The sequence below is a fragment of the Manis pentadactyla genome, chromosome 1 (genome assembly GCF_030020395.1).
Source record: "Manis pentadactyla isolate mManPen7 chromosome 1, mManPen7.hap1, whole genome shotgun sequence".
Taxonomy (NCBI): Eukaryota; Metazoa; Chordata; class Mammalia; order Pholidota; family Manidae; genus Manis; species Manis pentadactyla.
In genome coordinates this window covers 221,895,553-221,910,908 of record NC_080019.1, presented here as the reverse complement: position 1 = coordinate 221,910,908, position 15,356 = coordinate 221,895,553, and the positions used below count along the sequence as shown (strand labels likewise).

At 37.3% G+C, this 15,356-nt stretch overlaps 1 protein-coding gene across 1 annotated transcript in view; it reads right to left on the bottom strand.

The window, feature by feature from the left end:
- SUCLG2 (succinate-CoA ligase GDP-forming subunit beta) overlaps positions 1-15,356 on the bottom strand; it is a 288,180-nt gene that overhangs the window by 141,587 nt on the left and 131,237 nt on the right. The window contains exon 3 of the mRNA XM_036878019.2: positions 379-478. Coding sequence (XP_036733914.1) covers positions 379-478 — 100 coding nt within the window. The remainder of the gene's footprint in view (positions 1-378; positions 479-15,356) is intronic.

The window sequence follows — 15,356 nt, the reverse complement described above, 5'->3', positions numbered from 1 at the left end:
GCTTGGACTATCAGATACAAGGGACAACTGGGGCCACCGGTAATGGAGAGACACTACAAGTTCCTGATAAGAAAGCAACCTTATGAAAACAGCATTTAATTGTAAGTGGTATCATTTCCAACATTTATGATGAATCAGTGATTCTCTAAGACAGAAAGAGTGTCAAGTTTTCACCAATTAGTAAAGAAAAGTCCTTTTATGGCAGCAGAAGGGAAACTGTGGCATTGTCAGAGCCCTCTACCTATAATTTATTTCCTCTGTTTGCTGTCCTGCTCCTCCCCAATTTCAACTCTCTTTCTCAGTGCTCCTTTCAACCATGTGCAAGAGCTTCTCTAATTGCATGGCCCAAGGACAAGGAGTCAAAAACTCCAAACTTACTCTTTCGTTAAATGAACGCCTCCTTTCAAACCACTACTGAAGACACCTTTTCCTCTTCCTCCAGCTAAGATCTGGGCTTTTAAAACAATTTCTTTTGCATCTGAAAAAGAAAATGTAGAGTTGGCAGCTGCTTTTTATATTTTTTTAAGCAACAAGGAATATGGTAATGACATATGACTTAAAAAGTGGCAAAAGCTCTCTCAAAACATCTTTGAAAATGAAGGCAATAAAGAAAAAAAAAATCAGTGCACCTAAATACAAAGACCGTTTATTGAGGACATCCAAATATTTCCTACCAGCTTAATCTAATACTCCACCATCCCAAGGGAAAGCAAGGCATGTGCTCCTTTGCCCTTTTGAGTGCCAGAGATGCTAAATAAGTTCAGGTGGAGGTATTAATTTTACTGTGTAATGACACTCCTACGTGGCAGAGGCACCAATCTGCCAATCAGAGAAACTAACTACCTGTCACACCTTTGAGATGTTAAAGGGAAGAATGGATTACATGGGGAAAGGTTTAAAAATGAGATGCAAAGGGAGTACTTAATAACTGTATTCTTGGAAACTAACAGTTTCCTAAGCAGTTGTTCTACATATTGATATGGTTGGGCAAGCAGGGAGGGAATGGATTAAAACTAAAAGTAAGCAATATTTTAAAGTTATTGGCAGGGTAACAAAACATCCCAGGGGAAAGTGGCTGTGGAATCTTTCGTTCTCAACACATCAAGGAAATGGTAAACTGTCCATTCCTGACCTTTGAGACTGGTCATAAACTCAAATATCTTTATGGGCCTGGCAGGAAAGCTTGGCTATGTGAAGCAGCCTAGGGAAAGAGATGGGGCCTTCAGGGATGGCCTCACCAAACACCAAAAAGATAAATAAAAATTTTAAAAGACAGCTCTGCATCAAATATGTCTAATAAACCAAATAGTACACATCTTCATGCCACAGCTGGCATCCTGTTTGTGATTCATCTTTGTCAAAAATCAGAACAAGTCAACCTTGTATAAGGTTCTAAATAGTTTCTGGTTTGACATACTTGGCTTAGAATTTGCAAGACCAGGTTTCAAACCGGCCTTCATCACTGACCCAGCTGTCTGATGCTGGGCAGCTACTTGTTATCTTTGAGACTCAGTTTATTCACTCTGTAAACAATGATGAGGATTGTTTAAGAATTGAGATAATACATGTGAATGCTTTATCCCAAGATCCTGAAAATTCACATGATTAATGAAAAACTATTGCCATGATCAATTAATTTACTTACAACCTTTCTACAGTGTAATGAATCAAAAGGATTATTTTCATTTGGGCAGAGATGATAAAAAAAAAAAAGAACTGTGGCATTTACCACCATCCATGCAAGGTGAGAACTCCCTAAGTGATGGCTATTTCAGCTATGACTGCCACTGTTGTTGCTCACAGGCAAGCAGGCACTGTTCAAACAGAAGGAAGCACAAAGGGTATTTTCATGACGGCAAAGTGGAGCTACAGAAGTCTTTGACACTATGAAGGCACTGGGTAAGACAGTCACTCCAGCTGGTGCAGTGAGATTATTAAGGGGTACTGTCTATAGCGGTTGGTCTTCCCTTCTCCCATATTTGCTTACACTCAGAAAACTAAGGTTTACCTTCTCTCAGAAGCAAACATAGTCCCTTCTTTGCTGCCATCTATAGCCTCCATCCATTGTTTCTGCCATGGATATGAACTATCATCACACCAGTCAATATAGATTGCCATATCTCATAATAAACAGGCTCCCACCAAATTGAGTAGAAGACAAGCTATGATGACTGCTCGTATCAGAAACTCATCAGGAAAGGAACCAAGTCAAATGAATGTAGTGTACATTTAGGCTATTGCATATAAGAACAGCAATAAGAGCAATGACCTTGGAGTTGAACAGACCTGAGTTAAAATCTCCAACTCTGCCTATCATTTTCTTTGTAGAGGAAAGGAGACTGGGATTCAGAAAGGTGAAAGTGGCATGCCTGTCTTTAAAATGGTCGTAATAATCTACAGCATTGGGATGACGTGAAGAATAAATGAGAAATGGTAGGTAAAGCACTTATCTTCATGCCTGGAGTATTAAAAAATAAATCAAAATATAATAGCTTCATCAGTATAACTCTTTTCAGCAATTTACCCCAAAAAATGAAATACAGGAAGACATTTTCAACTTCCCTTCTGAAAACATCAAGGGGGAAAAAAAAACTTTTTGCTGTCTACTCAAAGTTTTAAATCTGATCACTTCAAATTCTTTAAAAAGGATAACCAGCATTCCATGGCCATTCTCATTTTTCATATACTTGTCATCCAGAAGAAAGAGATGCTTTCCTGTCCAAATTTTCCAGCAGCAAAACTTGAAAGCCAGACAGAATACTTAATTGGGCATTGTTAATTGGCACTACACAGACTGGATTATATCAGCTTTAGGCATGAACATCAAGGGAAACAGCAGCAGCCTCAATGAAGCACAATCAATTCTACATGTCACTATTTGACCACATGTCAAAGATACACTGTCATGCCACCTAATTGGTAGACCAAGCAACGACCTTGGGGACTATAAGGCTATCCTACATTGGGGCAAATGGAAAACGAAAAAAGAAAAGACTGTATCCAGACTATGTACATCTTCTGCAACCTAATATCCCTGGCCAAAAATAAGTTCACTAAAATCATCTCTCTGGTTACACCTCCAGTGCTAAATCAATATAGCATGTCAGGAGCCCAAAGTAAAGCAAGTTTTTCTCATCTTGAATGAAACCCCTGCAAAGTAATTTAATTCAGTGGTTATTTCCCTAAAGTGCTGAAAATTAAGTGGCCAAATCCCACTGAACAGTAACTAATCTTTTCATTAATAACCAAGTTGATTCACACTTAATGTCATCATTTCCATTTTATTTAAAGGTCTGATGTCTCTAGAAACTCACACAAATTTCTGCTGGGTTTTTTTTTTTTTTGGTTGTTTCTTTGTTTTATTTTACATATTATCTCCTTATTCCCAATTAGAATTACCAAAGACTGTCCTAGATATGGTACCTACCATTTTTATCTGGATACATAAAATGATTTAAACATAGTTTAGGATAACAAACTAAAAAGAAATGGAAGGAAATGATTTCACCCATTGGTGGAGTATAACAATGAAGCAAAACTGAAGAACAAAACAGCAGCAGACTCACAGACGCCAAGAAGGAATAGCAGTTACCAAAGGGAAGGGAGTGGAGAGGGTGGGTGGGGAGGGAGGGAGGAAGAGATTAAGGGGCATTATGATTAGCACACGTGGTGTCAGGGGATCACTGGGAAGACAGTATAGGAAAGAAGACAAGTAGTGACTCTATAGTATCTTACAAGGTTGATAGACACTGACTGCAATGGGGTGTGGCGGGGGGGACGTGATAATATGGTTCAATGCAATAACCACAATGTTGCTCACGTAAAACCTTTATAAGACTGCATATCAATGATACCTTAATAAAAAGAAAATTTAAAAAAAAAGGAATGGAATGGAAAAACCCACCTACTCTAATAGATTCTGTATGGAAATAGACTGTAGTTACACATTGACAATCATATTATTGTTCTTGGTATAACCCAGGTGTGTATAACACCAAATTCCTTGCTCTCAAATATTATTATTATATGCAGGAGCCTAAATATGCAACATATTCACTTTATTTTGTTCTTTATCTGGCAAATTTCTGATAATGAGCAGTGCTCATAGCTAGGATTTAACTCAGCCTGATGGGAACCCGTTTAGGAGAAAAACACTATAAGAGATATATTTGATAAACTTATAAATATGTAAGACTCTCAAATATCATATCACTTAAGAGAAAAATATGTATAGCCACTTACAAAGAAAAAAAACCAACCATGTGATTGTCTTGTTTTATTGCATTAGCTGCATTAAATTAAGGCTTTCTCCTGTTCTCCACTCAATTCTTTATCAAAATAAGTGTTAGTCTAATTATACCAACAGAGTATTATACCAAATTTTACAGTTCCCCAATAGTCCCATGATGAATAATAAACATTCCTGGAAGCATTATTAAATGTAAAAAGAAAAAAACTTAAATTCATTAAGAAAAGCATAATTTAGTGGGATTTATTCGAGGGCTACAAGGATGATACAATATTTGTAGATCAATCAACATAGTAAACCACATAAAAAAAGGATAAAAATCACATGATCATCTCAATAAATGCTGAAAGAGCATTTGACAAAATTCAACATCCATTCATGATAAAAACTCTCAAAAAAAATTGATGCAGAGGGAACATACCTGAACATAATAAAGACCACATACAACAAACCCACAACCAACACCATACTTAACAGCAAAAAGCTAAAAACTTTTCCTCTAGGATTAGAAACAAGACAGTGATGCCCACTCTCCCCACTTTTATTCAACATAGTACTGGAGGTGCTAGCCACAGCAATTAGACAATAAAAAAAGATAAAAGGCATCTAAACTGGTAAGAAGGACTTAAACTGTCACTATTTGCAGAAGGCATGATATTTTACATAGAAAACCCTAAAGAATAAACTAAAAAACTAGTAGAACTAATAACTGAATTCATCAAAGTCACAGGATACAAAATTAATATGCAGAAATGTATCTCATTTCTATATACTAACAATGAACTAGAGGACAGAAAAAACAAGACAACAACTCCCATTTACAATAGCATCAAAAAGAATAAAACACCTAGGCATAAACCTACCTAATGAGGTGAAAGACCTATACTCTGAAAACTACAAGACACTCCTGAGAAAAATTAAAGAAGACATCAAAAATGGAAATCTATCCCATGCTCATAGATAGAAAGATTAAATACTGTCAAAAAGGCCATCCTGCCCAAAGCAATTTGCAGATTCAATATAATAACTATCAAAATAACAACAGCATTCTTCAGTGAACTGGAACAGATAGCTCTAAAATTCATATGGAACCACAAAAGACCCCAAATAGCCAGAGCATTCCTAAGAAGAACAAAGCTTGGGGGATTACACTCCCTGACTTCAAGCTCTTACAACAAAGCCACAGTAATCAAAACAGTTGGTACTGGCACAAGACCCATACATCAATGGAACAGAATAGTCTAGATATAAACCTATGCATATATTGTCAATTAACATATGATAAAGGAGCCATGAATATACAATGGGGAAAAGACAGCCTCTTCAATAATTGGTGTTCGCAAAATTAGACAGCTACATTTACGAGGATGAAACTGGATTATTGTCTAACTCCATATACAAAAGTAAACTTGAAATGGATCACAGATCTGAAAGTAAGTCATGAAACTATAAAACTCTTAGAAAAAAACACAGGCAAAAATTTCTTGAATATAAGCATAAGCAATTTTTTCCTGGACACATATCCACGGGAAAGGGAAACAAAATAAAAAATGAATAAGTGGGACTACATCAAACTAAAAAGCTTCTGTACAGCAAGGACACCATCAGCAGAACAAAAAGGCACCTTACAGTATGGGAGACTATATTTGTAAATGATTCATCTGAAAAGGGGTTAAAATAAAAAATATATAAAGGATACACTTCAATATCCAAAAAACACATAACCCAATTAAAAAAACAGTCAGAGAACCTGAACAGACACCTCTCCAAAGAAGAAATACAAATGGCCAACATGGACATTAAAAGATGTTCCACATCACTAATCATCTGGGAAATGCAAATGAAAAAAACAGTACGATACCACTTCACACCAGTTAGAATGGCCACTATCCAAAAGACAAGAAACAACAAATGCTGATGAGGATGCAGAGAAATAAGACCCTCCTACACTGCTGGTGGGAAGGCAAATTGGTACAACTGCTGTGGAAAGCAGTATGAAAGTTCCTCAAAAAACTAAAAATAGAAATACCATTTGACCCAGGAATTCCACTCCTAGGAATTTACCTGAAGAAAACAAGGTCCCTGATTCAAAAACACATATTAACCTCTATGTTTATCGCTGCACTATTTGCCATGGCCAAGATATGGAAGCAATCTAAGTGTTCATCAGTAGATGAATGGATAAAGAAAATGTGGTACATATACACAATGGAATACTATTCGGCCATAAAAAGAAAAGAAATCCTGCGATTTGCAACAACATGGATGGAACTAGAGTGTATTATGTCCAGTGAAATAAGCCAGGTGTAGAAAGACAAATACCATATGATTTCACTTATTTGTGGAGTATAAAAACAGAGCAAAAGAGAAGAAACAAAACAACAGTAGACTCTAAGGACACAAAAGGGACTACTGGTTATGAAGGGGAAGGGGGTGGGACAAGGGCAGGGTGAGGGGGCGGGTAGGGAGATAAAAGGACACAACAATTCACAGTCACAATATAAGCTCATCACGGGGACTGTTGAGCCATTGAGATTTACATTTGAAACCAACATAAGATTGTATATTAATGATACTTGAATAAAAAAAAAGAAAGGCATAACCTAAATAGAGAAGGTAAGAAATGTTTTTAACTAGGCAAACTCCATAAAAATGGTTCACTTTGTTTTTCAGACATGATATTCTGAAAACATATTTCTGTAAAATAATGTTGAAAAGATGTAATTCAAAACCATAATGGAAAAAATACCTAAATATGTATCTCAGTAATTTTAGAGTAAGTTATTTTCAGCTTTTTTTCTTGTATCATTAATATAAAATTATATGAGCAACATTGTGGTTTACTAGATTTCCCCAATTATTAAACCCCACTACATATCCCATCATGGTCACTGTCCATCAGCGTAGTAAGATGCTAAATATATAGTCATTACCTGTCTTCTCTGTGCTATACTCCCTTCCCCGTGCCCCCCTCTACATTATGTGTACTAATCACAATGGCCCTTATACCCCTTATTCCTCCATTCCTACCCACCCTCCCCTGTCCCTTTCCCTTTGCTAACTGTTAGTCCATTCTTGTGTTCTGTGATTCTGCTGCTGTTTTGTTCCTTCAGTTTTTTCTTTGTTCTTATACTCCACAGATGAGTGAAATCATTTGGTACTTGTCTTTCTCTGCCTGGCTTATTTCACTGAGCATAATACCCTCTAGCTCCATCCATGTTGTTGCAAATGGTAGGATTTGTTTTCTTCTTATGGCTGAATAATACTCCATTGTGTATATGTACCACATCTTCTTTATCCATTCATGTACTGATGGACACTTAGGTTGCTTCCATTTCTTGGCTATTGTAAATAGTGCTGCGATAAACATAGGGGTGCATATGTCTTTTTCAAACTGGCTCCTGCATTCTTAGGGTAAATTCCTAGGAGTGGAATTCCTGGGTCAAATGGTATTTCTATTTTTAGTTTTTAGAGGAACCTCGATACTGCTTTCCACAATGGTTGAACTAATTTACATTCCCACCAGCAGTGTAGGAGGGTTCCCCTTTCTCCACAGCCTCGCCAGCATTTGTTGTTGCTTGTCTTTTCGATGGTGGACACCCTCACTGGTATGAAGTGATATCTCATTGTGGTTTTAATTTGCATTTCTCTGATGATTAGCATTGTGGAGCATCTTTTCAATGTGCCTATTGGCCATCGGAATTTCTTCTTTGGAGAAGTGTCTGTTCAGATCCTCTGCCCATTTTTTAACTGGATTATTTGCTTTTTCTTTGGTGAGGCATGTGAGCTCTTTATGTATTTTGGATATAAACCCCTTATAGGATATATAATTTATGAATATATTCTCCCATTCTGTATGATGCCTTTTTTTTCTACTGATGGTGTCATTTGTTGTACAGAAGCTTTATAGTTTGATACAGTCCCACTTGTTCATTTTTGCTTTTGTTTCCCTGGCATGGGGAGATATGTTCATGAAGAAGTTGCTCATTTTCATATTCAAGAGAGTTTTGCCTATATTTTCTTCTAAGTTTTACAGTTTCATGACTTACATTCAGGTCTTTGATCCATTTTGAATTTACTTTTGTGTATGGGGTTAGACAATGATCCAGTTTCATTCTCTTACATTTATCTGTCCAGTTTTGCCAACATCAGCTGAACAGGCTGTCTCATTTCCCCATTATATATCCATGGCTCTTTTATTGTATATTAATTGACCATATATGCTTGGTTAATAACTGAACTCTCTATTCTATTCTATTCCACTGGTCTATGGGTCTGTTCTTCTGCCAGTACCAAATTGTCTTGATTACTGTGGCTTTGTATTAGAGCTTGAAGTTGGGAAGTGAGACCCCCTTTCTTTTATTCTTCCTTCTCAGGATTGCTTTAGCAATTTGGGGTATTTTGTGGTTCCATATGAATTTTAGAACTATTTGTTCCAGGCCATTGAAGAATGCTGTCAGTATTTGGATAGGGATTGCACTGAATCTGTAGATTGCTTTAGGCAGGATGGCCATTTTGACAATATTAATTCTTCCTACACAAGAGCTAATAAATGGGATGAATTTCCATTTATTAGTGTCCTCTTTAATTTCTCCTAAGAGTGTCTTGTAGTTTTCAGGGTATACATCTTTCACTTCCTTGTTTAGGTTTATTCCTAGGTATTTTATTCTTTTTGATGCAATTGTGAATGGAACTGTTTTCCTGATTTCTCTTTCTGCTAGTTTATCGTGAGTGTATAGGAATACCACAGATTTCTGAGCATTAATTTTGTATCCTGCAACTTTGGTGAATTCCAATATTAGCTCTAGTAGTACTGGCGTGGATTCTTTAGGGCTTTTTATGTACAATATTATGTCATCTGCAAACAGTTTGATTTCTTCCTTAGCAATGTAGATGCCTTTTATTTCTTTGTGTTGTCTGATTGTGGTGGCTAGGACCCCCAGTACTATGTTGAATAAAAGTGAGGAGAGTGAGCATCCTCATCTTGCTCCTGATCTTAGAGGAAAAGCTTTCAGCTTCTTGCTGTTAAGCATGATGTGGGCTGTGCATTTGTCATATACAGCCTTTATTTTGCTGAGGTACTTGCCTTCTATACCGATTTTTTTTTATCATGAATGGATGTTGAATTTTGTCAAATGCATTTTCAGCATCTATGGAAACGATCATGTGGTATCTGTCCTTCTTTTTGTTGATGTGGTGGATGATGTTGATGGATTTTCAAATGTTGTACCATCCTTGCATCCCTAAAATGAATCCCACTTGACCATGGTGTATGATCCTCTTGATATATTTTTGAATTCGGTTTGCTAATATTTTGTTGAGTATTTTTACATCTATGTTCATCAGGGATAATGGTCTGTAGTTTTCTCTTTTTGTGATATCTTGCCTGGTTTTGGCATTAGAGTGATTTTAGCTTTATAGAAAGAGTTTGGAAGTATTCCCTCCTCTTTATTTTTTGGAAAACTTTAAGGAGAATGGGAATTATGTCTTCTCTAAATGTCTAATAAAATTCAGTGGTGAATCCATCTGGTCCAGGACTTTTGTTCTTGGGTAGTTTTTGATTACCAATTCAATTCCATTGCTAGTAATTGGTCTGTTTAGATTTTCTGTTTCTTCCTTGGTGAATCTTGGAAGGTTGTGTTTTTCTAGAAAGTGTCCATTTCTTCTATGTTACCCAGTTTGTTAGCGTATAATTTTTCATAGTATTCTCTCATAATTTTTGTATCTCTGTGGTGTCCATAGTGATTATTCCTTTCTTATTTCTGATTCTGTTCATGTGTGTAGAGTCTCTTTTTTCTCAATTAAGTCTGGCTAGGGGTTTGTCTATTTTGTTTATTTTCTCAAAGAACCAGCTCTTGTTTTCATTATTTTTTTCTATTTTTCATTCTTCTCAATTTTATTCATTTTTTCTCTGATCTTTATTATTTTCCTCCTTCTATTGACTTTGGACCTCATTTGTTCATCTTTTTCCAGTTTCCATAATTGTGAATTTAGACTATTCATTTGGGATTGTTCTTCCTTCTTTAAATAGGTCTGGTTTGTTACATGCTTTCCACTTAGAACTGCCTTTGCTGCATCCCACAGAAGTTGGGGCATTCTGCGTGTTGTTTTCATTTGTCTCCATATATTGCTTGATCTCTGTTTTAATTTGGTCACTGATCCATTGATTATTTAGGAGCATGCTGTTAAGCTTCCATGTATTTATGAGCCGTTTTGTTTACTTTGTACAATTAATTTCTAGTTTTATACCTTTGTGATCTGAGAAGTTGGTTGGTAGAATTTTAATCTTTCTGAATTTACTGAGGCTCTATTTGTGGCTTAGTATGTGGTCTATTCTGGAAAATGTTCCATGTGCACTTGAGAAGAATGTGTATCTTGGTGCTTTTGGGTGGAATGTTCTATAGATGTCTGTTAGGTCCATCTGTTCTAATGTGTTGTTCAGTGCCTCTGTTTCCTTATTTTCTGTCTGGTTGATCTGTCCTTTGGCGTGTGTAGTGTGTTGAAGTCTCCTAAAATGAGTGCATTGCATTCTATTTCCTCTATTAATTCTGTTAGTATTTGTTCCACATATGTAGGTGCTCCTGTTTGGGGTGCATAGATATTTATAATGGTTATATCCTCTTGTTGGACCGACCCCTTTATCGTTATGTAATGTTCTTCTTTGTCTCTTGTTACTTTCTTTATTTTAAAGTCTATTTTGTCTGATACAAGTAGTACAACACCTGCTCTTTTCTCCCTATTGTTTGAATGAAATATCTTTTTCCATCCCTTGACTTTTAGTCTGTGCATGTCTTTGGGTGTGAAATGAGTCTCTTGTAGGCAACATATAGATGGGTCTTGCGTTTTTATACATTCTGTAACTCTGTGCCTTTTGATTGGTGCATTCAGTCAATTTACATTTAGGGTGATTATTGATAGATATGCACTTATTGCCATTGTAGTCTTTGGATTTGTGGTTACCAAAAGTTCAAGGGCACCTTCTTTACTATCTAATTGTTTAATTATACTCATTTGTTAAACTATTATAAACACAGTCTGATGATTCTTTATTTCTCTCCCTTCTTTTTCTTCTTCCTCCACTCTTTATATATTAGGTGTTTTGTTCTGTACTCTTTGTGTTTCTCTTGTCTCACTTTGTGGATAGCTGATTTTATTTTGCATTTAGTTAGTATTTAGCTCGTGTACTTCCTTTGCTGTGATTTTATTTTCTCTGGTGACAGGTATATAGCCTTAGGCATACGTCCACCTAGAGCAGTCCCTTTAAAATACCCTTAGAGATGGTTTGTGGGAGGTAAATTCCCTCAACTTTTGCTTATCTGTTATTTGTTTAATCCCTCCTTCAAATTTAAATGATAATCTTGCTGGATATAGTAATCTTGGTTGAGGCCCTTCTGTTTCATTGCATTGAATATATCATGACATTCCCTTCTGGCCTGTAAGGTTTCTGCTAAGAAGTCTGATGATAGCCTGATGGGTTTTCCTTTGTAGGTGATCTTTTTTGTCTCTCTGGATGCTTTTAATACTTTGTGCTTGTCTTCCATCTTTGCCATTTTAATTATTATATGTCTTGGTGTTGTCCTCCTTGAGTCCCTTGTGTTGGGAGATCTGTGGGCTTCCACAGTATGAGAGACTATTTCCTTCCCAGATTGGGGAAGTTTTCAGCAATTATTTCTTCAAAGACACTTTCTATCCCTTTTTCTCTCTCTTCTTCTTCTGGTACCCCTATAATGCAAATATTGTTCCGTTTGGATTGGTCACACAGTTCTCTTAATATTCTTTCATTTCTAGAGATTATTTTTTCTCTCTCTGCCTCAGCTTCTCTGTATTCCTGTTGATTTCTATTCCATTAACAATCTCTTCCACTTCATCCAGTCTGCTCTTAATCCTTCCATTGTTTGTTTCATTTCTGTTATCTCCATCCTGAATTCATCCCTTTGCACTTGAATACTTCTTTGTAGTTCCATCAGCATGCTTATGAGTTTTATTTTGAAAACTTTTTCAGGATGATTGGTGATTTCAGTTTCACCAAGCCCTCTTTCTGGTGTTTATTGGATTTGGAATTCAGGATGACCTAGGGCACTGGTGTTTATGGGATTTCGGTTTGAACAAGGTTCTCCTGCCTTTTTATGGTGATGGGAGTAGTCCCTGGCAAGTGGTGCATGTGTCAGCTGGAATAACAATGTCCCTTCCTGCTTGCCAGTTGCCTTGCCTATCTGCTAGGTCTGTGCAGATCAACCACATGCAAGAAGCAGCCTCTGGGTTAGTGCCCTAAGCTGCCATGGGCAAGGCAGCCCACAGGATGACCTAGGGCACTGGTGGGGGGTCGAAGGCCAGCAGCATGTGTTCTGCCATGAGAACAGAGTCCCTTCATGCCTCCCAGACTCCACACTCATCTCCTCTGTCTGTGCCAGTCAACCGCATGAAGGGAGCAGCCTCTGGGTTAATCCCCTGAGCTGCCATGGGAGGGTCGGCCCTCGGGATAGCCTAGGGTGCTGGCAGGGGTCACAGGCAAGGGGCATGTGTTCTACCGTAAGAATAAAGCTCCTTCGTGCCTCCCGGTCTCTGTGCCTCTCTCCGCTGTATGTTCCAATCAATCGCAAGCATGGAGCAGCCTCTGGGTCTGGGCCAATTAGCCGCACATAGGGAAAATCCTCTGTGTTAAGCTGTGTAGTTGCTGTAGGTGGGGCGGCTGCTCTCCAGCTGGTCTGCAGCAATGGCAGGGACAGCCAGTTTGCTTGCAGGTGCTGGTGGGGAGGAAGGAACGGCAGGCTGCTTATCACTGTGAGGGGCCTCGGAGGTGCCTTGCCAGCCAGGGGGATAGAGCGCCTGAAGTTCCTTGAAGTTCCTTAAAGTTCCCAGCCTGCTAGGCTGAGTGTGCCAGGACGATTTTGTCCGCATGTTAAACCCTTGTCCCTTTAAGACTTTTAAAGTGTCTGTTTTTCTTTTGTCCTGGGGCAGCCAGCTGTGGGAACCTGTTCACAGTCTTAGTCTCAGACTTTGCTTTTCCACTACTCCAATATCCAGAGCAGCATGCAATGTGTGTTTGTGCTCATGGAGAAGATTACTAGGGCTGGCTATTTAGCATTCCTGTTCTTCTACTACCTCCCCACTCTGATTCTTTCCCTCCTGCTGGTGAGCTAGGCTGGGGGAGTGCTCGGGTCCCACCAGGTCATGGCTTTGTATCTTACACTTTTCCATGAGATGTTGGGTTCTCACAGAGGTAGCCTGGCTGGTGTACTGTATCTTCTGGTCATTCTTTTAGGAATTGTTGCATTTGCTGTATTTTCGAAATATATATGGTTTTGGGAGGAAATTTCCGCCACCCTACTCACACTGCCATCTTTTTCCTCCTCTATTTTTCAGCTATCTTTTTAAAAGAGCTTAGTTATGAATCAAATATTTATATTAATAAGCCAGTTTGTATTTCGCAGTGCTCTCTTCAAACATATACTTCCCTAAAAGCAAGTGCAAATGCAGTACTATATTCACTGATACCACAGTGAGAGGACAACTATGATGACCACCTATTTCATGTCATTAACACTGGACTTTTTGGGGCAACTGTGATTTCTGTGGTTCACTGACTTGGAGCAAAACTGGAATATCCACCTTTCAGCATAATTGCATGGTGTCATTTCTAGCATGACAATCACCTTTCATGAGGTTTGACAGAATTCTTAATTGAGAAAGTTAAAAAAGTCATTTCAGATTGACCTATTTATTACTGGAAGGCAAGGAGAAGCGGGTGGGAGAGACAAGAGAAAAGTCATATTATGGAAAAATTAACCTTTATAAAGACCATACAATAATAGGGTGATGAGTTAGAGGCCTAAGTGCCAATTTCCCAAAGAAACTAGCTAAGTTCTGTCTTTTCATTATGGATCGCAGAACCCAAATTTAAAACTGGAGAACCACCCATCTGCAATCCTTACTGTAGTAACTCCTATGAGTGAGCTCTAGTTACTCAGGTTAAACCTAGTTGATGGGAAAAAGACTGTCTGCAGGCCCAATAGCATCTCTGAGAGTAAAACTATTATTTCAACTTCCAACATGTCTGACATGGGCTCACCAACACTGGGACAGAGAATTTCAAACATACAAGACACCAGAAAAACATTTCACCACTGGGCATATATGTTGACTGAACTAAGAACAGAGATACAGGGTTTCCCACCAGACTGCTACCCATCAAAGACTCAAACTGTTTATACCTAAAACAGCAGTTTTCAAATATAAGTAAAAGATGGAACTCCAGCCTTTCTAGGACAGGGGTCTTGTGATACAAATTGGAAGATGTCCAGAGAGATACTACTTCATGTTAGGAAATCCTTTACTGATAAGGCTTTTATGCAAGTTTAAATCTTTAATTTCCTAATGGATATGGTAGCCAACTAATTCTACATTATCTAAACTAATTCTTCATTTGGATACAGTGGGGACATGGTAATGCCACTTTAATCAGTGCATTGATTAACAGAGATAATAATATTACCTTAACACAAAACATGCTTTTGTTTTCAAGGGAAGAATTTTAATTTTAGTTCCTATAAAAATTTATAAATTAAAGTTAGATAAATCATTGTTTTTTATATTACCATACTTTAAAAAATACTGTATACTTATCACTATATTATAGGCCTCATTAAAATCTATGACACATTAGTCTACTCTTCTGATCTTGTCACTGATGTTATTAATTGCTTTAAAAACCATTAATACACACTTCATTGGAGATAAAATTTTTAAAGCTAGATAAAAGTTACCTCCAGAAAGACTCAGTTCTGTTGTAATATCTTACTCTTTCTGTAGTTTAAGACAAGCAAACCAATCTTACATTTTGCCTATTAGATTAAAATATTTATTTCTGTAAAAAATCTTGAGGATATAACCTCCTAATGTTGATGGCAAAAAGAGATATATGCTCTTATGTAGGCACCTATATATATAAAGAATTTCTAATAATATAAAATTTTAACCACAGGACAGTAAACAAATCTGCATATGAAGTCATTTGAACAACAATAACAAAAAAGGGCAATTTTTCAGGAAAAAAGTTTGATCAGACAAAGAAATTCCCAGAAGACATCTCTACTGTGTTTCATAAAGA